Raw genomic sequence first — 21,515 nt, 5'->3', positions numbered from 1 at the left:
TGTTTTGTGTCTGTAAATCAGTCTAGATTTCTGGGGAATAAAATGTGATGAATTGTTTTTCAATTAGAGATTTTGTTTTTATGAAGCTTTACTGCTGGTGCTCGGTTGGTAAGCTGTGTATGTGCCCTTTCATTGACATACATGTGCTCTCAACCTTAAATCACCAATCAAGCCCCAGTTTCTTTTCCAAAAACCGTTCTGTCCTCCAATTGACACATCACATCTGACCTGCAGATGGTGTTGTCTGATGGAAATGTCAGCTGTACCCAGCTTGCTCTTAGGCACTGGTTTTAGCAAGCTGTGCTCCCAATTGTATACATGCTTTCAGAACCCTCTTATGACACATTTTCAAGGTCATGGAAACATGGGAATAATGATTGTTGCGTTGAAAAGTATGAAAATAAAATAATATGATGGTGCTGCATTTCTTCTCATGCCTTCCCCATATGTTTTTGACTTGTCTTTGTTACTGCAGTAGATTCTGAGAACTTAAAACTGCTGAGATGCATAGAGAGAGTAAGACTAGAAAGGTACTGAGAGTTGATGCTTTCATTGGGGTGTACAGGGAGAGCATAGGAACTTGGTTAAAGTTCCCTTTATAGCAAATAAAATTAGACTAAGGAGATGCACCAATGATTTCTAAAAATGTTCTTTTCATCTCACAGGTACTTAAATTTCATGAATATGTATAATGTAATGTTTCAAATGAGGGCAAGGTAAAAAGTAATCTTGGTCAGGAGTAAAGGTTAAAAATAAATTTCACATTTTATTGTCTAGGTATGAAACAATTTTCCACAATGCTGTGGGTTTATTTGTATCCCACTTAAAAAATTAATCTATAAGGTCTGAAGAATGCAGAACATCTTGTACTGCTTACTAGGAGATATTTATTACTTCATTAAGGCAGTGCTCAGTTGTGTCTGTAGTGCATCATTTGAAGCAATATTGCAAATTAAACTTGGGAGTTTAAAAGAATGCAGGGGACATAGTTGGTATTGAACTTCAGTTGGTACTACAGATCCATAGAGAAATGGTAGCTCAATCCTTATTTCCTTCCTCATACAAGTGCAGAACAGGGAGTATGTGGGAAGGCAAATGTCAGTAGAGTACTGCCTGAAATATTTTATGGCCACTGGTGCCTTTATTCTTTATCAAAAATCTTTCATGGTAACTGTGAAATGATGTATAAGGAAATGTAGATTCTGCTATTGTACAGTATCTTCATGTAGTGTTTGGTGTGTGAAGAACAAGGAACAACACATTGCTGTAGTAAAACTGGGGCTAGGACAAGTTTCTAGTTCACCACAGGTCCTGTATTGGTGTTTTAAACAGCCTCAGTTTTTCACAGTACTGTTTTCTTTGGGAAAGGAAAATAGCTTTTGTAACCAACTTTTTCAAGGAGCTAAATAATGGCAGTAGATCAGTAGAATATACTATCTGTTGTTGAAGTGGCAACCTATTTTAAATATTTCTTTCACCTGAGGATTGTGTATGAATGTGGGGCTAAGTTTTACAGAATAATTACTTTCTTTGACAACATCTTAAGCCAGCATTGAGCCATTTTGAAATACTGTATGAATCCTTGATGCAAATTAATTTTTAAGATTAATATCTGAATAATTCTTATTTGAGAAATTAACACAATCTGTCAATCAATACAGGTTGCTGCCTTGAAGTACATACCATCAGTTCTCTATGATGTTGAAAAAGTTTTTGATGCCAAGTTATTGAGGTGAGTTGGTTTTGAATATTTAGCAGATGTAGCATGTGGTGTCTACCATGTAATACTGCTGTACACAACAATTTTTTCTTGAAGGAGTTGTAGTCAGCAGACCTATACCAATTTTTACTGATCAAGACAGTGGTTAAATTCTGGGCATATATTCTTAACAGGGAGTTCTCATCTGAGTTGTATAATGACAGAATTAATTATGGTGGCCCAATGCTTAGGCAGTAATTTAGTGAATAAAATAAGCACATGAAACCAATTGGTTTTTTTCATCTCCCCGTGTCTCCCTTGAATAAGCTCTATTTCAGGAAATCAAATCTAATTTTGTCAGTTTGAAATAAGTATCTTTATTTGTCAGCTAACTTTAAATTGTCTCTACCACACCCAAAAATGCCCTTATTGTATTGAAAACAATGGGAAGTAATAAACATGATTACTTATGTCCAAAAGCTAGTTCATTTTCATCTTTTTGCTCTTTAAAGTTTTCTTTCTAATCTGCTACTCATCTCTTGTCAATATTTCTGATATGGTAAACAAATCTTTCTCCAAAAGAAATAAATGTTTAGCAATGTATAATCTTTTACTCTTTCTGTCCTTATTAACATATGTTTAATTAATGTGTATTTACAATACTTTTCCTTCATATGCAGCCAGCTCCTGTTTGAATTTTACACTTGCATTCCACCAGTGAAACTACAGAAGCAAAAAGTGCAGTCCATGAAGGAAATAGTACAGAGCAACCTTTTTAAAAAACAAGGTAAATATAAAATTATTTTGAGGCTTAACATATATAGGTTTGACAATTTGGGCTGACTTATGTTTTGTGTAATTCATGCTTGAAATTGAATAAAATTAATGCTGAGTGAATGCCAGAAGGCTTTCTCTGGAGAGGATTCACCCCTTACTACAAGGTGGCTGTTGTGTAAAGCACGATTGCTAACCTAGAGCTAGAAACAAGTGGGTCACAGAGGAACAGTTCTGTGTGTTTTTCCTATGATATAATGACTAGAGGGGTGGAGCTTATATCCTTTCAAACAATTTTTGAGAATAATAACATGAATTGAAACTTTGAACACAGGTTATGTTGAGATATAAGGTCTTTGCCTGGACAGAGAGAAAAAGACTGATTGTGCTGTGGGATACCTTACCTGCAATGCAGCATCTCTGATTATAGGGATTACAGTGTTGCTGGTATTTTATCAGAACTTAATGTCTAAGTGTCACTCTCCCAGCAGGAGTGATAAATGATACTAAAATGTGTTTATTGGGTTGTGCTTAGTTTTTCTTTGTATTATCACAGAAATGCAATTTTTGCTTAAAGAGTCCTAGAAGAGAAGTCCAGTTTTATAGGATTGACTTTATCTCTACTGTTGAGTATTCTCTCTCTTCTCTTGTGGGCCAGATGCCTTGCTTCTCTCCCAGCTGCTCACTGCTGTGTAGAAGACCTCCAGAACTTTGAAAGACACACAAGGCAGTGTCCATTTTGACAGAATTTGAGTTTCTGTCAGTTTATAGATAACGGTTTTAGGAACTTTACAGTACAGCAGTGGTAGCAAATAGTCCTGAGTATGGTCATCTAATCACTCTGTCTTGCAAGAAGAGTGCAATATTAAGTAGCTAGGGCAGATAAAATTTCAACCTTAAGACTGGTATTGCATTCCATTGAGATAGAAATGTATATTGTAAACTATAACAATAATTACCTGTGTGTGTTGTTGTTTGAGACAGTCCTCATATATTTTATATATTTATATATTTCCTGGAAAATAACAAGACAATACTGTAGTTGGTTTTATTGTTTATCTTTAATTAGATAGTATTTTAACCTATATTTATGTTAATAATTTCATGGCTATCAGCTATGTTTTTTAATTATGTTTAAGACTAAGGTTGCTTCAATCAGTAGGACTGAAGTTGCTGTAGCTTGGATATCTGCACTGATCCAAGCTTTCAGAAGCAGTTCCAAGTTGTTGATTTTCAAACATATCTGAATCTGTAGTCACAAATCTTTCTTGTAATTCACTGTATTTTTAATTTACAAGGACAGCGTGATATGTCATTTCCTTACAAGTTACTTTTATTTCTGCTGTTTCTAAGTGCCAGTTGTAATTTTATCTCTGGTTCCTTTGGTGAGTTATCATCTAGATCAGAAGCAAAACCATCCTTTCACAAAGCTGTAAGACTTTTGTGTTAAAATAAGGCACTGTCTTTAATTCTTAATCTTACTAGAATTCAGTAAGTTACCTTGACTGTTTTGCAGTGACAATTTCAGTGTAAGCTCTGTTGGTTTTGGGGTTTGTATGTATGTGTGCATTGGTACTTTAAGGGTGTCTCAGTTCTTTTCCAGAGAACCCACTGCTTTGCTATCTGCAAGAACAACTGGAGACTTCAAGCAGCTGGGTACTTGTAGTTCTGGTAGTACTAAGGGTTTTGTTTCCATTGGCCATTTGGAAACTTCCATGTTTGTACTGTGATACATTAATCTGCAGTCAAATACTACTTTTCTGGAAGAAAAACTCCATTTTTTATCGTTCTGGCTCAGTGTTTTAGAAAACAGTAATAACAGGCACTGCAGCTGGAATAACAGTGGTTTGATAGGTTTTCTTAAAATTTAAATAATTTCCACTTGTTCTGTGGAAATACATTTGTCATTGGTAATTTGTCATTGTCATTTGTCCCTGATAAATGTTCAGAAGGAAAACAGTGTAGCATACAATAATATGACACGTTTTACTCTTTTTAGTGTATATCCCACAGCTCCTTTCTTCCGTATCTGTGTATGCTCCAGGAGAGAAAAAAATGGGCTTTTAAAATCCACTTATAGTATACTCAGTGTCATTCTCATTTCATGTGTTTAACAGGCCCTTGCTTTAGCTGGGGTCTATTAATGCAAAATGTTCTGTAAAGCTTTTACTGCTGGCAGATAAATAATAATAATAAATTACTGCTTATTTGTAAATGCAGCTTGTCTGATGTCTTGAAATACATAGCTGGTACATTATGGCAAACATCTACCTCAGAACATGTTGTGACTCATAAAAAAGGTATATGGTTTTTCTTTCTGTATTTTTAAGGTAGTATGAATTAAAAAAAATTCTGAGAGGACTTAATTCTGAAGCACTTTTATTAAAAAGGCAAAGGGTGCTTTTTGTATACTACTGACCAGATGATAATACCTTTTAGGCATATGTAGGTAGTTAATGGATTCATTGAGTCTGATATTCATAAACTTTAAAAAGTAACATCCAAAACATCACTGTGCTATTTTTAGCTAATATCAAACACTTGACAGCAAAACCAAGCAGGTAAGGCATTAAAGGTGCCATTTAACACTTAAACCATTTTTCGGGCCTATCTGGCATATCCTGCATCTCTCAATAGGTTGTTGTGATCCTAACATGAGCTAGTAGTAATTGACAGTTCAACTGTATCCATTTGATAATATATAACAGTTAAATTTGTTTATAGGCTTATGGTAATTACAAAGTTCTACCTTACATTGTTTGTACTTCAATACTTGGTATATAATGCTAGGACTTAGATGCAGTTGTTTTTAGAGTAGCCAGGGGAAGCAGACTGATAGTTTTTAATTATTATTTTAGAATAATAAGATGATCCTCTGTTGCCCAAAACAGAGAAGGCAAGCAGATATAATTGCATTATAAAGCTAAATAGTTTGGTTTAGCTTTGTCATGATATTGCTAGCCAGACAGTATTGCTAACTAGACAATCTTCTTTTAGAGATTTTGTGCTTCAATATTGTGAAAACTGCTCATTGCAGTTATTGTAGAGTTTAAATTTTATATGTACCTGAACCTGACAGTTATGATTCATTTTTTTTCTTGGGGGCTGAGAGGGCAGCAGGCATACCTTTACACCATCTTCAGTGCAACCCAGTCTGGGTCCAACAGACTTGTACAAGTATACTTTATTTCTGCAAGACCCTTCTATGACAGAACTGATGATTTTCTGGCTAGCTAACTGTTACTCTTTCCTTGGTGGTGTTACCCAAGTATGTGCTAGGGCATAAATCACTGAATTTCTTCTGTGCAATGATCTTTATAACTTACCTTTCATGCATTTTTTTTTTTTTGGCAGAAACCCAACCTTTGGATAGCTGCATATTTTTTGTCTAACAGTTGATTGCATTCTTGCTTTGTGTTGATATTGAATGCCTTTAACTTTCAGAATGTAGTTACCATGGGGAAGAGTCCAACAAGAATATGAAAAAAAACTGTAGTGGAACAAAACAATCAGACGCCTCTGATTACGGAGAAGTGGGTGTGAGCCGGTATCAAATCCACCTGTGCCCAATCAGGGCAGGCCCCCTATTGAGCATGTGCAAGACCAGGGGGCCAATAAAAGGTGAAACTCACGCCCACAGACTAGCTCACTCTTGGGTTAGATGAGAGAGACTGGTAGCTCTCAGAGCACTGTATTACCTTCATTGCGCCACTAGCGCTCATTGCCTCTAGGGTGAGGTTCTCTGTGGAGTCTCGAACACGGGGCCTTACGGCATTGCAGTACTGGGTCTTAACCAGCTGCACCACGAGAGCCTCACCCTAGAGGCAATGAGCGCTAGCAATGAGCTCTGAGAGCTACCAGTCTCTCTCATCTAACCCAAGAGTGAGCTAGTCTGTGGGCGTGAGTTTCACCTTTTATTGGCCCCCTGGTCTTGCACATGCTCAATAGGGGGCCTGCCCTGATTGGGCACAGGTGGATTTGATACCGGCTCACACCCACTTCTCCGTAATCAGAGGCGTCTGATTGTTTTGTTCCACTACAAAAACCAATTCACAAGTATGTCTGATATGACAGTATTGTACTGTTGTAACATTGTACAGTTAATACCAAGTCTTTTTTTTTTTTTTTTTTTTTACAGTACCATGATTTAAAATAGAAAATTCCAAAGATGTTTTATTAATCTACAATAAATACAATTGATTCTAAAATTAACTGGGTAGAGAACTGAATGTTTGCAGGGTGTAGACAGTGCCTGATTGATTACTCCAAGCAATGAAGTGCAAGGTAATTTACAAGAATGAAAGCATATGTAGTGTGTCACAAAATAGGTTGCAACGTAATAATTAAGGTGAGATTGCCAACAGTATCATTAACTAAAGTTCACATTAATCTAGGACAGGAAACATTTTTTTTCTGCCTTGAATATGGAATATATTTAACTACATTGATAATTACAATGAACTCTATTAGTTTGCTTGTGTAATAGCAGATTATCCATTTTCCCTTCAGGCTTTGGTATTTAGTCTCATTCTGTGTAGTTCATTACAGTTCCCATTCAATTAATTTACTTCCATTTACAATGATACTGTCTTTATAATTTAATTGGATTTCATATACAGATATTTCTTTTCCTTTACCGTTGACTTTCACAGTGTTTTCTAAGGAAGTAGAATTGTGAAAACATGAGCATGTGTGCTAAAAAATAAAACAGAGACATTTTTTTTTATTAAACAAGTTATGGATTAAACTGAAGTTGGAGGCCCTAAGGTTAAGATGAATTTATTGGTATGTATTCCCAGACATGCAAAGTTGGCACTGCAGACTGTATTGAGTGCTTTTGTCAGGTGGGGTGCAGAGTCCTGTTGACTGCTACTGTAATTGATCTTCAAAAGCCCCACAGTGCTACAGCACTTGTACAAGCCTTTAAATTACAGTGACACATTTTTTCTGTTAAGGCATTGATTTCCTGTTCCCAGTCTGCATTTATACTAAGACTTAGAGGGGCTATGGTGGTTCAGGTGCATGTGTGGCTGAATGCTGGCAGACTGGTGCTTTCAGGTGCATGTGTGGCTGAATGCTGGCAGACTGGTGCTTTCAGCTGCCTTTGTGCTTTCCCTGTCATTTTTAGTAACTTTCTTACAGGATGTGTGAGCACATACAGGCATTCAGTTTGTCTTCAAACGATATAATGAGGAGAGGACAAGACGTCTTCTTAAACTTAATTTTGTCACTTTCCTTTCAGATCACTTGATAATTCATTATTTTAAAATAATGGAGGGAAAGAAATGATTGTCTTGTCCTATGCAAGCACCCATAATGAGATAGTGAAGTCTCATTTATGATATAAGAGAATGTCTCCTGTCAGATGTTTCTTTCCCTTTCTACAGTGGAATGTAATGGATTATGCTTTTACTCTTATGAAATACTTTATACTTGCCAAAGATAAGTTTTGTTACAATTTCTTCATGTCTGTGTAAAGCTACTTCTGATGCATCAATTATTGGGAAGCCTATTGCCAAATTCCCTAACCATATTTCTGGCTTTGAGACATTACCACACAATTTTTATTGTAGTTAGTGTTTATCAGTTTATGGTGTTAAGACATAAATATTTATTACGAGATGACCATTGAATACTCACTGACTTTGTGTTGAAATTTGTAAATCAGCTTTGGGAGATGTGGTTTTCATTGCTGTGAAATGAATTTTAAAAGCATGGACGTGCAATAAAATGTGTGTATATTCACTGTGCTGCTTTTGCCTTTGTAATCACTAGAGGCCCACTTCTGATTAGGAGTTTGTGCTGTAGCAGAACACTGAGATCTACTGCGAAGAATGTAACTCTAAGTAGGTCACACAGATGGTCACTGGCAGGGGTGGGAATAGAGCTTGAGTCTCTTAGCTTGAAATCCAGGTCCTCTGCTCACTGTGGCTGTAGACATAGCTGCTGCATGTTCAGCATATGCAACCCACTTGCTGATTTTGGAAGAGCAGCAGCAAGAGACATATGTTAGCAATAGGGATTAATTTGCCAGATGCCAGAATAAATGCTGAGACTGTAGATTTTTTTTTCCTTCCTAACTGAAGAACTCCTTCTGTTGTACTATTTTTTTAAGCAAGACAGGTATTTGGACACACTTAGATTGGTTTCCTAAGTTTTATTTGTACATCATACTGAGTTTGTTACCTGTAAGGTATTCCACTTCTTTCATTTCATTGCTTGAAATGTACTGGTACTTCATGTGCTGGTGACCTAGCAGGGCAAAAATTTAAGTCATCGTAGTAAATACTTTACATATGAATGTGCCCTGAATTTTTGAGGTGCAGTTGATAGAAACTATGAAGAGGTCGGTGCTGTGTTATTAATTATATACAGGTAAAGTATGGCATCTTCTCTATTAGATTAGGATTTTAAATACTGTAATATTACATTTATGAAAAAAACAGTAAAATAAAATTGGTGAGATGCAATATATAGCATGTGTAATATAGTGAAGGCAATGAACAGCTGGGAAAAAAAAAGATTACTATAAATTTCAGGTTAAGCATTTTTCAGCATTACTGACAGCATTACTGCAGTCACTTTATAGATGGTGGTTTTAACTGTTTTTGTAATCTTAGGTTGTTTTCCTATTGGTATGGGTTCTTAAGCCGAACTTTTGTCTGTTATTTTCTGTGGTGGTTTTCTTGCTCTGTTTTCAAGAAAAAAACATTCTCCCAACAACAACTCAACATCTTAAAATGCTTTAATATAAGAGGTTGTTAATGTGTTTGACTCATTTTTAACTACTGAGAAAAAATTAAAAATAGACACTGTTTATAGATTCCTTGAACATTATTCTCTTTTGTAACACATGATTTTTCCTGTGGATTCATTCTTGAGTTTTGTACTTAGCTTTGAAAAGATTAAAGAAAGACACACTGGCAGTAGGGGTTTTTTCTTTCTCTTTTTGTAATATGCATTACTGTTTTTAGGGTTATGTTGTTCCTGCAACATTTAGATGTGGATAAGGATGGTATATGAATATCCTGGTAGGTATTTACCTGCACACATTTGAGATGTATGCCTGCAAATTAAAGCCATTATTTCTGTTTATGGAGGAGTAGGTGACATGCTTGTTGTTGCTGCTGGAAGCTTTTTTTGTTCAACTTGATGCATTATGGCATTTTTTTGCTTATATTTTAATAAATCTTGATGTATGGAGAAAAAGCTAAATCATGTTAGGTGAACTAATTTGAATGATAAACTTGTAAATCTAGGTGTGTAAACTGATTACATTTACCTTGAGTAGAAAAGAGAGAACAAAGGCTTATTACACAAGTTCATATGAAGGTGATACTTCAGGTATTTTTTCTGTGTCACTTAAATAAAATCTGGAAACATGCGAGTTCAGATGTGTCAATATTCCATAACAAAAACAAAAAGCAAACTTTTAAATCTGCTACAGAGGATGTATATGCTGACAAGCATGTGTGGCAAGCTATAATGCAAGCTAGAACAGTCACTGAACACTTAAAATGCTGTTTGGCAACAGGTGTTAGGTGTTACTCTGGCTACCTTCGAATAATGATATTACTCATGGGAGTGGAGAAATCTGACCAGATTTGAAGTCTTGAAGTAGGTGTTCTGCTGTGTTATACTTGGCTGCAATAGTGTGCTGTGAACATGAGTGCCATTCCTATTCTACATCCTTCCTTGCTGATGCTTGATTTGAATGGTCAGCAACTGTATTGTGTGCTGACTTCAAGGTCAATGACAATGTTTGTCCTTTCCTGTGTCAGCACTGGATTCCAGGAGACAAAAAGTATTTGCATCTTACAGTGCTATGAGTCTCAGTGACCTATGGTGTGTCCCTTTCGGAGTCTCTTGTGTAAACTCTGAAATTTTAATTTAGATTAAACAGTGAAGAAAACATATACAGCTTTAAATTAAAGACTTTTGAGCTCAACCAAGACACCAGAAAAGAGTTAACTGGCGAATAATGATGAGGAAATACTTAATACAAAGATGTCTGCAGTTGCTAACAGATGTCCTTTGTGAGGAAGCATAGAGCTTTGAGCAGTGTCATCAGAAGTCTTTCCTTACTGAACAGTGTTTGCAGGCTTGATTTTTAAGGCTTTGCTCTAAATTTGTATTCAGATGACACCTATGTCCTTATTAAACTGCCATGCCAGCTTTTATGTGGGCATGAAGCCATCGTAACAGATGGTTATGACTGCAGGCATGCCAGGGAATCAAGAGTAGTGTTTCCCAAGGGAAAGAGAGTGGTGTTAGATCTTTTAGCTGCACATGGGAGGCCGCCAGGAATAGAACCCATCTTTGATCTTTGCTGAAGGAGACCCAAATGTTTTTTTTTTAAATTACATTATTATATTAATGACTTAAAATACAAATTTCACTTACCTGGTGCAGAAGAAGGGATTCTTCTGAAGGCAAATGAGGCAAATGCAGGGTTAAAAAAGCACAAACAAAAAACCCAGACCTTAAACTGAAAACATGAAACTGTGCTTAATCTTTCATCAAAATGAATTGGCTTGTCTTTATGCATAAAGACGTTTTCAGGGAACTTCTCTCTGGCATGTGTCTTGAACCTTGGGGTTGATAAATACATAGAGTGATGTCTTTAGACAGACCTTCAATGAAGTAAATGCAAAGTGGTCAAATTATATGTTGATGTCTTAGATATTAAAAGACAGTTTGGGGCAGCACGTTTTATTCTGCCTTCTAGGAAAAAGCCAGTCAGAAAGAACAGTTGTTTTTTTTTCCTGTGTTTGAACATTAAGGAAGAGTTTAACTGTCTTTGGAGTTCTTGTCACAACATTTATCAAGCAAAGGAGCTGATAGTACTTAATAGATATCTGCCCCTCACCATGTCTGTCCCCTGTATGCTCTGAGCTTTCTTGGGTTGAGAGGGGGAGATGTGTATCCATGGATTTTATGTACGTCTTTTAAATACCTCTTGGGATGGTAGCTTAACCACTTCCCTAGGAAGGCTGTTGCACTGCTTGATAACATTTGAGATGGTTTCTTCTTATTTTATCACTTTTCACTTGGGAAAATAAACTGAACCCCACAGTGTCCCAGCCTCATTTCAAGGGGTTGTAGAGGAGAAGCTCTCCCCTCAGCTCTTGTCCTTCTTGGCCACCTGTGCATACTGATGGCTCATATTCAGTTGGCTGTTGACCAAAACCTCCAGCTGGTTTTCCAAGCACTCTTACACAGTCCTATAGCTTTGTGTGAGGCTGTTGTCATCCAGGTTCCAGGCCAACACTTGGCCTTGTTCAATCTTGTTCAATTGGCCTTGGCCCATCAGAGCATCCTGTCCAGGTCCTGCTGCACAGCCTTCCTACCCCTGGGCAGATCTCCCAGCTTAGTGCTGTCTGAAAACTTAATGAGGTTGCACACAGTAGTGAATCCAATTCATCAAATATTACCACAGAAAACTTTACTTTAGCTATTTATTGCCTTGATTTCTGTCTTTCACAATTTTTTTAATTTTCTTCTCCTTTTTCCTAGCCAACAAGTTGCTGATGCTGTAGTGCTGTGGTATTAATATATAGAATTTATGAACCCAGTCAATACAGTTTTCTTTGTCCCAAGATAGTAGGGGGATATAGTACTATATATAATTTTCTGGTGAAATGGTTTTAACAGGGTTTTTGTTTTTCTAGATTTTTTTTTTGTTTATTTGGGTTTGGTCTTTTGGTTTTTGTTTTTGGTTGTTTATACTGGGTTTTTTTGTTTGTGTTTGGGTTTTTTTTTCAGAAACTGTGGTGTGTGGTATTAAAGAAAATGTTGTCCGATTGGTAATAGAAATACTTTTCCAAAACGTAAAGATAAGATTTTTAACCAGTAAGAAATCAGTTGAGTGACAATTAGCAAGAACTTTAGGTCACTGTCTATGACTGGAATGCTTTTGTGGTTTTATTCTGAGGTAGAACCTTTGAAGATATATTTGGCTCTGTTCTCTTCCCAGGTTATTTTTATAAATATAACAAATTGTTCAAGCATCTGCTCAGCATTATTCATGCTGTTGAGCTGCAAGCTGTTTAATTACATAGCAATGTACAAATTACTGCTTAAATTGTTGAGTGCAATGCAGCAAATTAGGAAGAAAAAAAATCTATATCTTTTATTTCTGGGTAGACAGTGCCTTCATTGAAGTTATTTCAGATTTGTGCATCTTGTCTTGACATTTACCCTAAGCACCTCTGTCTTCAAAAGTAAATGAACATATGAGATTGAAGTGTAACTTCCTAATTGTGTCAGCTTCATTAGATTTAAGTATGGATAAATGTATGCATAGCCCTTTCTCTCACAGGCTCGATAGACATTTTGTTAGTCTTTTCCTTGTCTGCAGTCTTTTATGTGTTTGTATGTTTTGAAATGACACACAAAGTACAATTCCATTGCTGTTTCTGTCCTGTTTTCACAAAGAATAATTCAGTAAGCATAGTGTTTTTCTTATATTAAAACCCTGTCACTATTTAAACATAACTTAGTTCCAGGTGCTTTTGTATGTGAGGTGTATTATTTATCCCAAGGTGTTTGGGACAAGCTAAACAGCCTTCAGAATTTACCTATCATAAATTATTTTTATCAGGTGGTTGTGTTTTTCATATATGAAAAAACAGTTGATTTTAAAAAAATCACACAAGTTTAAGAATATGCCTGAGGCGTGACTGGAAAATCAACAGCACCATGTTGGAAGGGACTGTAGCTGTTAAAGCAGATTTTGTTTCACTGGTTGGAGGAGGATTTACTCTCAAGTAGTATTTGACTTGTATTTGTTCTTAAGGTGATTCACTTTATTTCAGAATGCAGAGACGTTCTGCTTCCTGTGATTACAAAAGAGCTGAAAGAGTTACTGGAACAGAAGGATGATCAGCAGCTCCAGATCCAGGAGAAGAAGTACTGTGTGGAATTACTCAATAGCATCCTGGAGGTTCTCAGCTGTCAAGAACCTGTAAGTACTGATGATGATGTAGCTGGCCCCAGTCTGTAGTAACCCTGAGCCAATTGAGTAGTAAATTATTGATGCTGATGAATCTCATTTAAATATTTAATAAAAGTCAGTGGCAAATTAAACTTTTCTCCTATTTTTCATAAACTTGTGTTAAAGGGCAGTTGAGGTATTAGAAGTGAAGTACTAAAATCTGTGCTATTTTTTTACTCTTTAATTTTATATTCTTTAAATAGCTGGCTTCTGTTAATCACCATAGGATTATTAAAAGCAGAGACTTTTTTTTTCCTTTTTCCTGGCAGGGGTTTCGGTGCTGTAGTTTTGGCTGGTAAAGTTCAATGGAATAAATATTGAAATGAGTAAGGATATTATGACATCAAACTGAGTATCAAAGATACTGACACCAGCCAGCATGGAGTGGTTGTCATGCCTGAGGGAATGGATGCTGTTCAGAGGGACCTGGATAAGCTCAAGAAATGAGCCTGTGTGAACCCCAAGAGGTCAATGAGGCCAAGTGCAAGGTCCTGGACATGGGTTGAAGCAACCTCTGGTGTCAGTAAAGGCTGGGGGATGAAGGTATTGAGAGCAGCCATGTGGAGAACAGCATGGGCTGGCATTGTATGCTCACAGCCTAGAAATACAACTGTATCCTGGGCTGCATCAGAAGAAGTACAACCATCTTAAAGATCAGAGCTGCATGTTGTAGAGAGGTTGTGGTGAACTTAGTGATATTTGTTCCTGTTTTAATTATGAGCACTTCCCTTTTGCCCCATTGCTACAACTTTTCATGCAGTTTGACAGCTCTCAAAAGGGTGACTTTGTTTCTAATCTGACATATGTCCTATACTTCAGTATTTAGTGGATCAGAATGAGGTTTTTTTTTTTACAGTGCTTACATGATTAAATATAATGGTCAACTCTTTCTCTTGTAATCAAACATAAAGTTTTGGTTAAGACTACAAGTGGAAGTGAGTTGTATAACCTTTTCCTGCTCTGTGCACCAAGTTGGTAATTGGCAGCAGTAAAGCATTTGACTGAATTACAGCAGATCTCAGGACTTCAGCAAAAGTGGATTTCAAAGGATTCAGTTAGGGAATTTGCATGTTCTAGGGCTAGTTCTGCAGTTCAAGTTCTGCAGACAATTTTCAGTGAGAAAAATGCATGATTATGATCTTTATCCTTGTATGTGTGCTTTTTGTGTGTCACAACTGACAGTTAAAGAACTGTGATGCCTAAGAAAGTCATCATGCTGGATCTTGGTTAGTTTAGAGTTAATTTTTATTGTGGCAGCCCATGTGGTGCTGTGTTTTACATTTGTGATTAAAAAAGGTGTTATCCAACCAGTGAAAATTTCAATTATTGCTGACGAGTTCCTGCATAGTCAAAGCCTTCTCTGTTTCTTGCTGTACCCCAAGCCAGGGAGTAAATTAGAGTTGAGCAAAGTAAGTTAGAGTTCAGTAAGTGAGAGTTTGGGAGGGGACATAGTTGGGGCAGCTAAAAAGAATCAGCCAAAGAGGTATCTCTAAGTGGATATCTCAAGTACTGGTTCTGTAATGTAATCCTGAAGGAGCCGTTCAGTTAGTCCACATTTGTCACTGTCCAAATAAATGAACGATCTATCATATTCTGAAGTACCTGGTTGACTCCAAGACAAGTATTCTAGTTTTTGTCACAAGCTTGCAGAAGTTTAAATAGAACATCAAAGATTAATCAAGCACTAACTGCTATTGCCAAGCACAGATATTTTTAGAGAGACTTAAATTTTGTTTGGTTTGGATTTCCTGTTAACTAATTTGTGGACCAAAGTGTGCCATCCATCCCATCAAGGCATCTGAAGGCATTTGAGTTCTGTGAGAGAACTTGATACTGCTGACCTCCATAACCATCTATGAGTTCTGATTGTTCCATTCCTTGGTCTTTTCAACAATAAAGACAAAGATTTATTTTTTACCATATTCCATGATATGGAATAATACAATTATTGTTTTCCTTGGGTGTATTTATATAGGGTAGAAGTTGTTAATTTGCTTCTGTTTAACCAAATGGACTGCAGCGAATTGGTGAATTTCACTACAAACTCTCATCCTGGTAAAGTGAGATATTGATATAAGAAAATACATGTTTATTTTAACTATTAGTTTTTATTTTAACTTTTATTTTAACTACTAGTTAAAATAAAAGCTGAAATCCTGTGTGTAGGCTGTGTTTGTTGTTGGCAATATCAGTATTTAATGCCTAATTTTTTGATAGATCATCAAGAAGAAAGTCTGTTTCACAAAAACTGTTCTAATTTGCTAACATTTCTCTGAAAAACAAGAGCCTTATCAGAAAATAAACTGCATGCTTAAGGATAAATTTTTACAGGAAAATTTTACTTGCCAATTCAGAACAGATATTGCCTTCAATTAAGGAGTCATGGCTATATGTTAAAACCATGATGTAATCCTCTGAACAATTACTGGTAGGGATATAGCACAAATTAATAATATAGTCTACCCAGTCACTAGGGAAACAGGAGTCCCTTGACTGTAGGATTGGAAGAAACTATTTGAAACAAAAAACAGGTATGGGTTGAAACAAAAAACATAGGATTAAAATTGGATGGTGCCCCTTGAAATGAGTATTCCACTGCCATTGCTGGAACTAAGGAGCAGTGTGAGCCAGGATAATTAGTGTCACTCTGTCACTGGGGTGCTTATATTACCCAACTTGAACCATCAGCACGGAAATATTTGATTTCTTCTTTCTTTCACAAGTGATAGGGATTTCATACCAAACCCGTTTTTTCATTTACAGGACTCAACTTATCACCATATTGAAGAAATAATGCTGCAGTTACTGCGTACAGTGAACAGAACTGTTATTACCATGGGACGAGATGATCCCTTAATTGTGAGTACTATTTTAATCTATTTGCAGTGGTTTGAAAGTCATCAAATAGTTACTCTGCAAAAATGAAAATATATTACTTTTGGATTATTTTTTGTGGACTTTTTCTTGCAAAAGTTTAAAAGCTTTAGCCTCTCTCTTGTCCCTCTGTGCCACTCAAGTGTCTTTTGAAACACAGTTTAATGCGTCATAATTTGTGCATTCTTTAAAAAAACAAAAAACCAAACCAAAACAAACCCCCCCCCCAGACACTAAATCTCATGTTAATTGCTGTTTGCAAAAAGAAGAATGTTTTACAAACCTTCATAATAGGCACATTGAAAATACTGCTTCTACTAGCCTAAAGTTGATATGTTAGAGTATAACTGGAAAAAAACCCACTATTTTGAAGAGCAGATGCTGTTTTCCAATTTTTCCACGATTTACTTTTTGGTGCGTTAAGAGTTGCTATGGAACAGCTGCCATTCCTGACTATTTCTGGCGAGGGAAGGTCATACACTGTGTGCACAGGGAAAATATCTTGAAATGTGTTGGTACAGTGCTCAATTTTTCTGGAGATTCCATGATTTGGAAGGTATAGTCAAGGAAAAATTCTGCAATTCAGATTTAAATATGCATCTTGAATGTACTACTTTTGATTTAGACTGTTGGTGAGAGTGCAAGCATATTGTGGTCAGTAGGAATTATGGCATTTGCCCTTCAGACTGTGTATGCTTAAGAGAAGATGTGTATTAATTGTTGGTCTTCAGAGACAGATTACTCTGCAAAATTGAGCAGCATTTATTTGATTATTATTATTGTGGTTACAAGAAGTACATTTCTTGGCTTTTTACAATGTGCTTTGTTTCCTTGTTCATTTCTGTTGGAACACCAAAATAAGAGTTTTAGATCATTGACAGTCAGGATGTCTCTGTTTCCTGATGATTTGTCTCCTAATTGAGTCCTTCAGAGCAGACATTTGCCAATGGTTACTTCAGACCTGGTGGTAGATACCTGCTGCAAGTTTCAGAAATTATATAATTAATTGTTAATCAGAACTCCAGTTAGTTGTAACTGTGTAACCTTCTGGTTTGTGTGTGGTCATATCAGGAAGAGGTTTTGAATGGGAAGTCAATGAGCCTTTGAGTTCTCTACAGAGATAAAACCTAATGTACTCAAAAAGAAATTATCATGAGTGTTATGAATGATGCAATGAATCTATTAAGGAGTATTTCTGAATACCATAAACTGTAAAGGAAGAAGCAAAATGAAGCTATAGTAATCCTGACAAAAAATCATTTTCATTAGGGAACACTAGGGCCCATAACAAGCTGGTCCGCAACAAGCTGGTTACATTTGATAGAAATCGCTTGGAAAGTGTGGTTTGTGTTTTTTTTTTTCTCCTCTCATTTACTGTAATTTGTTCAGTTGTTTTTCCCTGAAGAGAGAAAATCCAGTGGGAATTGAGAAATAAAAATTTCTGAATGCTGATAATGCTCATAAGCACCTATTCTAATGGGTATATAGAGCAATTTAGAAATTTTTCAAAGCACAATCCAAATGAAGAGTTCTCTAAAGCTGAGGCAAGGTCTCTCAACAAAGTGTTTTTACATGTGAAGAAACTATTTGCAGTGAATAAAAGTCTTTCAGAAAGAACTGGCAAATTCAGAAAAGTCCTTCAGAACATTCTATAGGAAGAACTCATTTAATACTCTGTGTACTACCTTTAATTCATGCAGTTAATTTGCATGTCTGCTTTGAAAGCTCTTTAGAGGGCCAAGCTTACTGAAAGTTTAAATGTTTAATGCTTTTTTAAAAAATGAAGCAAATATTCAGGAATTATGGGCTTTTGCATGTTAATTAGGTGAGCTAAAAGTGCTAAAATTGTGGTGAACTCTGCAAGTCCTGGTGGGACATAGAGAATAGCTGCAGTCAGATGAGGTAGCTTATGCTTTATGGGATGTGATTTATGTTTGATACTGCACTACATCTGTTGTTTATTTCCAGGACAACAGAAGGTTACTGCTTAGATTGTGACATCTTGTATTATCTTTCTGAATATTGGAAGTACTGTTCTTATCTTCTGGTGTGTCCTTTTGAAATGGTGTGAAAATGAATGGCAATTGTATTTTATACTGGAAAAAAAAAAATGGTTACACTTTACAGGTCCTATAATTCTTTGCAAGGTTAAATGTTTCTCACCTGATAGAGTCCTGGATTTTTTTATAGCTGACTTTATTTCCTTTCTGGCAGCTAGTTGGCAGAGAAGAGGTTAAAAAGCTTTTCAGTTTAAATTGCCTTAATCTTTTCTTGCTGCAATGCCAGTTGAATCTAAGGAAGGTGCTGCCTTGTGTTCCCTATTAACAGCAAGCTGTGAGCTTTGTTCAGGTAATCACTGGAAAGAATCAAGCTCAGAAGGATGTAATCCCTTCAGAAAAAGGTGTTGGTGATTAGAAGGTAATTTGGCTCTTTGCAGCTGCTGCAGGGCAGATTTAAATGCCACTCTTGCCTTCCTTGTGATGTGTTGGCAGTTGAAGGCTTTATCAGCTGCATGGTTATTTTCACCATATTAAAAAAAAGCCTTGACAGTTGGTAGTTAGAAGAGCTTGTGAACTTGTCCCTCTGTAGTACAAGTTTACTGTCTGAAGTTTCCCATTCAAGCTTTATTTTCACTGCTTTATAAAATTTAGATTTTTAAAGTATTTCATGATGGAGTGAAGTCCTGCTACAGTAATTATTGAAATCAAATGGAGAGAAGCACGGAGAGTACAGAAGAACTTGGTTCTGGCCTTGCCTTGGCTAGGTAAACAAAAATATAATAAAACCACTGTATGTGTTTTAAAGCTTTCCTTTGGTATGCCCAAACTTGATTTTCTTCAAAATATCAGTTTAGCATGATGAAAAGAGTGTGGTTATTCTACAAAGAAAAAAATTAAACCATGTTTATATAAGATATTGTACAAATAAAGACTGATGAAAAGACAACTGTGATTATCTGTTAGCCAGAGCTACTCTAGGTAGCAATGCTTTTGCAAAAAAAGTGTACTCTTTGGGGAAATAATAAGCAGAGAAATTATTTTGCCTAGCTGCCAGGGTTGGAGGATATGATAAATTCAAATGTGCATACAGGATAGCTAAAAGTTAAGAGCTTTTCTATTTGGTATTAAAATCGAAATCCTTCCTGTTTCTAACTAAAAAAGCTACACAATTATTCCATGAAAGACCTATTTACAAAATTCCTGTTATTTTTATTTTTCCAAAGAAAAATAATATAGTGTTTTAGTTGGGGGTTTTTTGTAATCTGGATATTTTTTTTTTATTAATTGACTACTGACAGCTACAGAAAAATTTAATTTTTTTTGCAAAACATACCATCAAATTTCAGGTGTCTAGAAATTTATAAAATATATCAGGTGATACATTTCATTAGGAATTTGTATCTAAGCTAGCATAATTACCAGGCACTGTGCTTTTTCAAAAGAGCTGTAGTGTATGAAACTGGAAAAAGCTCTACAGGAACTGCTGCTACATGACAGAGAGAAGTCAGTGTTTTATTCATACATTCTGAATTTTTAAAGAAAGTTAGGTTGGCTCCATAAAGCAGCAGTTTCAAATGCAGGGATTTTGGAATATGCCATGTTCTGTGCAATCTTTTATAAATAGCATACTGTCTGTAGTTGTCATTTAAATATGTTTTTCAGAGAAGCCTGTAGGATTTTGTATGCAAGTACTGGTATTCAAGTAGCTGGTTTGGGTTTTTTGTTGGTGGTGGTTTGCAGAGTTTTTTGGTTGGTTGGTTGGTTTTGGTGTTTTTTGTTTTGTGGGATGTTTTGAGTTGTTTTGGTTTTGTTTTTTTTTTTTAATTTAAGAGCTTGTCTAATGTTTATTTCCTACTCACAGTGCTGGTTTTAGGCATTACACAATTTATATCAGGGAAATTGTTATAGCCTATTGTTGTCCTATGTAGTCCTATTACATTCTGTCAATTACCATTTTCTACTGCTTTTCCCATCTTGAAATAAGAAGTCACAGTGTGTGTTTGGAATTTTATTTTTTATATGAATCAATAATTATGAAACCATTTGAAAAATCTTAATAAAACAAAAAGCTGCATTTTTACTTAGTTCAGGTTCTCCAATTATCTGTTACCAAGTTATTAATTTTTAGGTCCTTTGTGTTACAAAGGTCTATATTAGAACTAAACAAAACTGACTTAGCAGTCTTGCCTAGTGACTCTGGTGATAGAGACCATGCCTGCCACTTCCCTACTCATCTTTTAATGCAGTAAGTAGCCTTTTGCTCCCATCTTTAAAATTTTATGTGGAAGGCCTATTGAGTATGATGCACTGTGGAGAAAACTGGGTATGATGACTTCATGCCTTTTGGAAGTCTTGTATTGTGAAACTACCTTAGCCATTTTTAAGAGTACTTTACTTCTGGCAGACTTTGTTCATCATGCTTGTTGTTCATGGTAGTCAAAGACTGCCAAGAAGAAAGAGAGTTATGGATCTGTTACAGATAAGCCTTTTGTTTGGATCCTAGATATTTGTTTTACAACTTGGCTTGCTGTTGCTACTACTGCTGCCTCAAGAAAAATTTCCTTTGTTGTACTGAAGTGCTGAAGCAGAGAAGTCTAGGAGCAGACTTTCTGAAGCACAGTGCTTTAGCAGCACAAGTAATTTTGTATTTTTTCCAAGAAAAGCAGATGCTTTGCAAAGGGTGAATTTAAAAACCTTGGATTTTGAGACTAGGCTGTAAAACAAGTGAATGTTCTAAAAGTGCAGAACTGGGAGATGAGAGTCATCTGGCTTAGCCAGCTTAAATGTTTCCCTGCTGCTGTGTGTGCTTGTCTTGAGAAGAAAATTTAGTATCCATGTGTGGATAATACATATTTTACTGGTCGAGTGAGAGTTGAAAAACAACTGATGAAGAAGTATGGAAAACAAGGAATAATTTTGACTGGGACAAGAAAGATGAAAAGCTGACTCAAGTTCTGAATTAGATCAGGATTGCACATTAACACAGAAAACCTGTAATTGTTTAAATCAGTGGATTTCAGTTTTTCAGAACTATTGATGTTGAGGTTATAAGAAAGACTTGGAGGCTTACCTACAGCTATCTTCAGCTGCAATTTCTTCAACTAAATAGAGTATTTCTGTTGTTGCATAATATTACTGACCCCAGGAATTAATTGATGCTATGTGTTGTCAA

General features: G+C 36.0%; 1 protein-coding gene across 1 annotated transcript in view; it reads left to right on the top strand.

Moving 5' to 3' along the window:
- DOCK2 (dedicator of cytokinesis 2) overlaps positions 1-21,515 on the top strand; it is a 133,741-nt gene that overhangs the window by 35,555 nt on the left and 76,671 nt on the right. The window contains exons 24-27 of the mRNA XM_008498711.2: positions 1,662-1,732; positions 2,380-2,486; positions 13,291-13,439; positions 16,233-16,328. Coding sequence (XP_008496933.1) covers positions 1,662-1,732; positions 2,380-2,486; positions 13,291-13,439; positions 16,233-16,328 — 423 coding nt within the window. The remainder of the gene's footprint in view (positions 1-1,661; positions 1,733-2,379; positions 2,487-13,290; positions 13,440-16,232; positions 16,329-21,515) is intronic.

The sequence above is a fragment of the Calypte anna genome, chromosome 13, assembly GCF_003957555.1.
Source record: "Calypte anna isolate BGI_N300 chromosome 13, bCalAnn1_v1.p, whole genome shotgun sequence".
NCBI lineage: Eukaryota > Metazoa > Chordata > Aves > Apodiformes > Trochilidae > Calypte > Calypte anna.
This window is presented reverse-complemented; position numbering and strand designations above follow the sequence as displayed.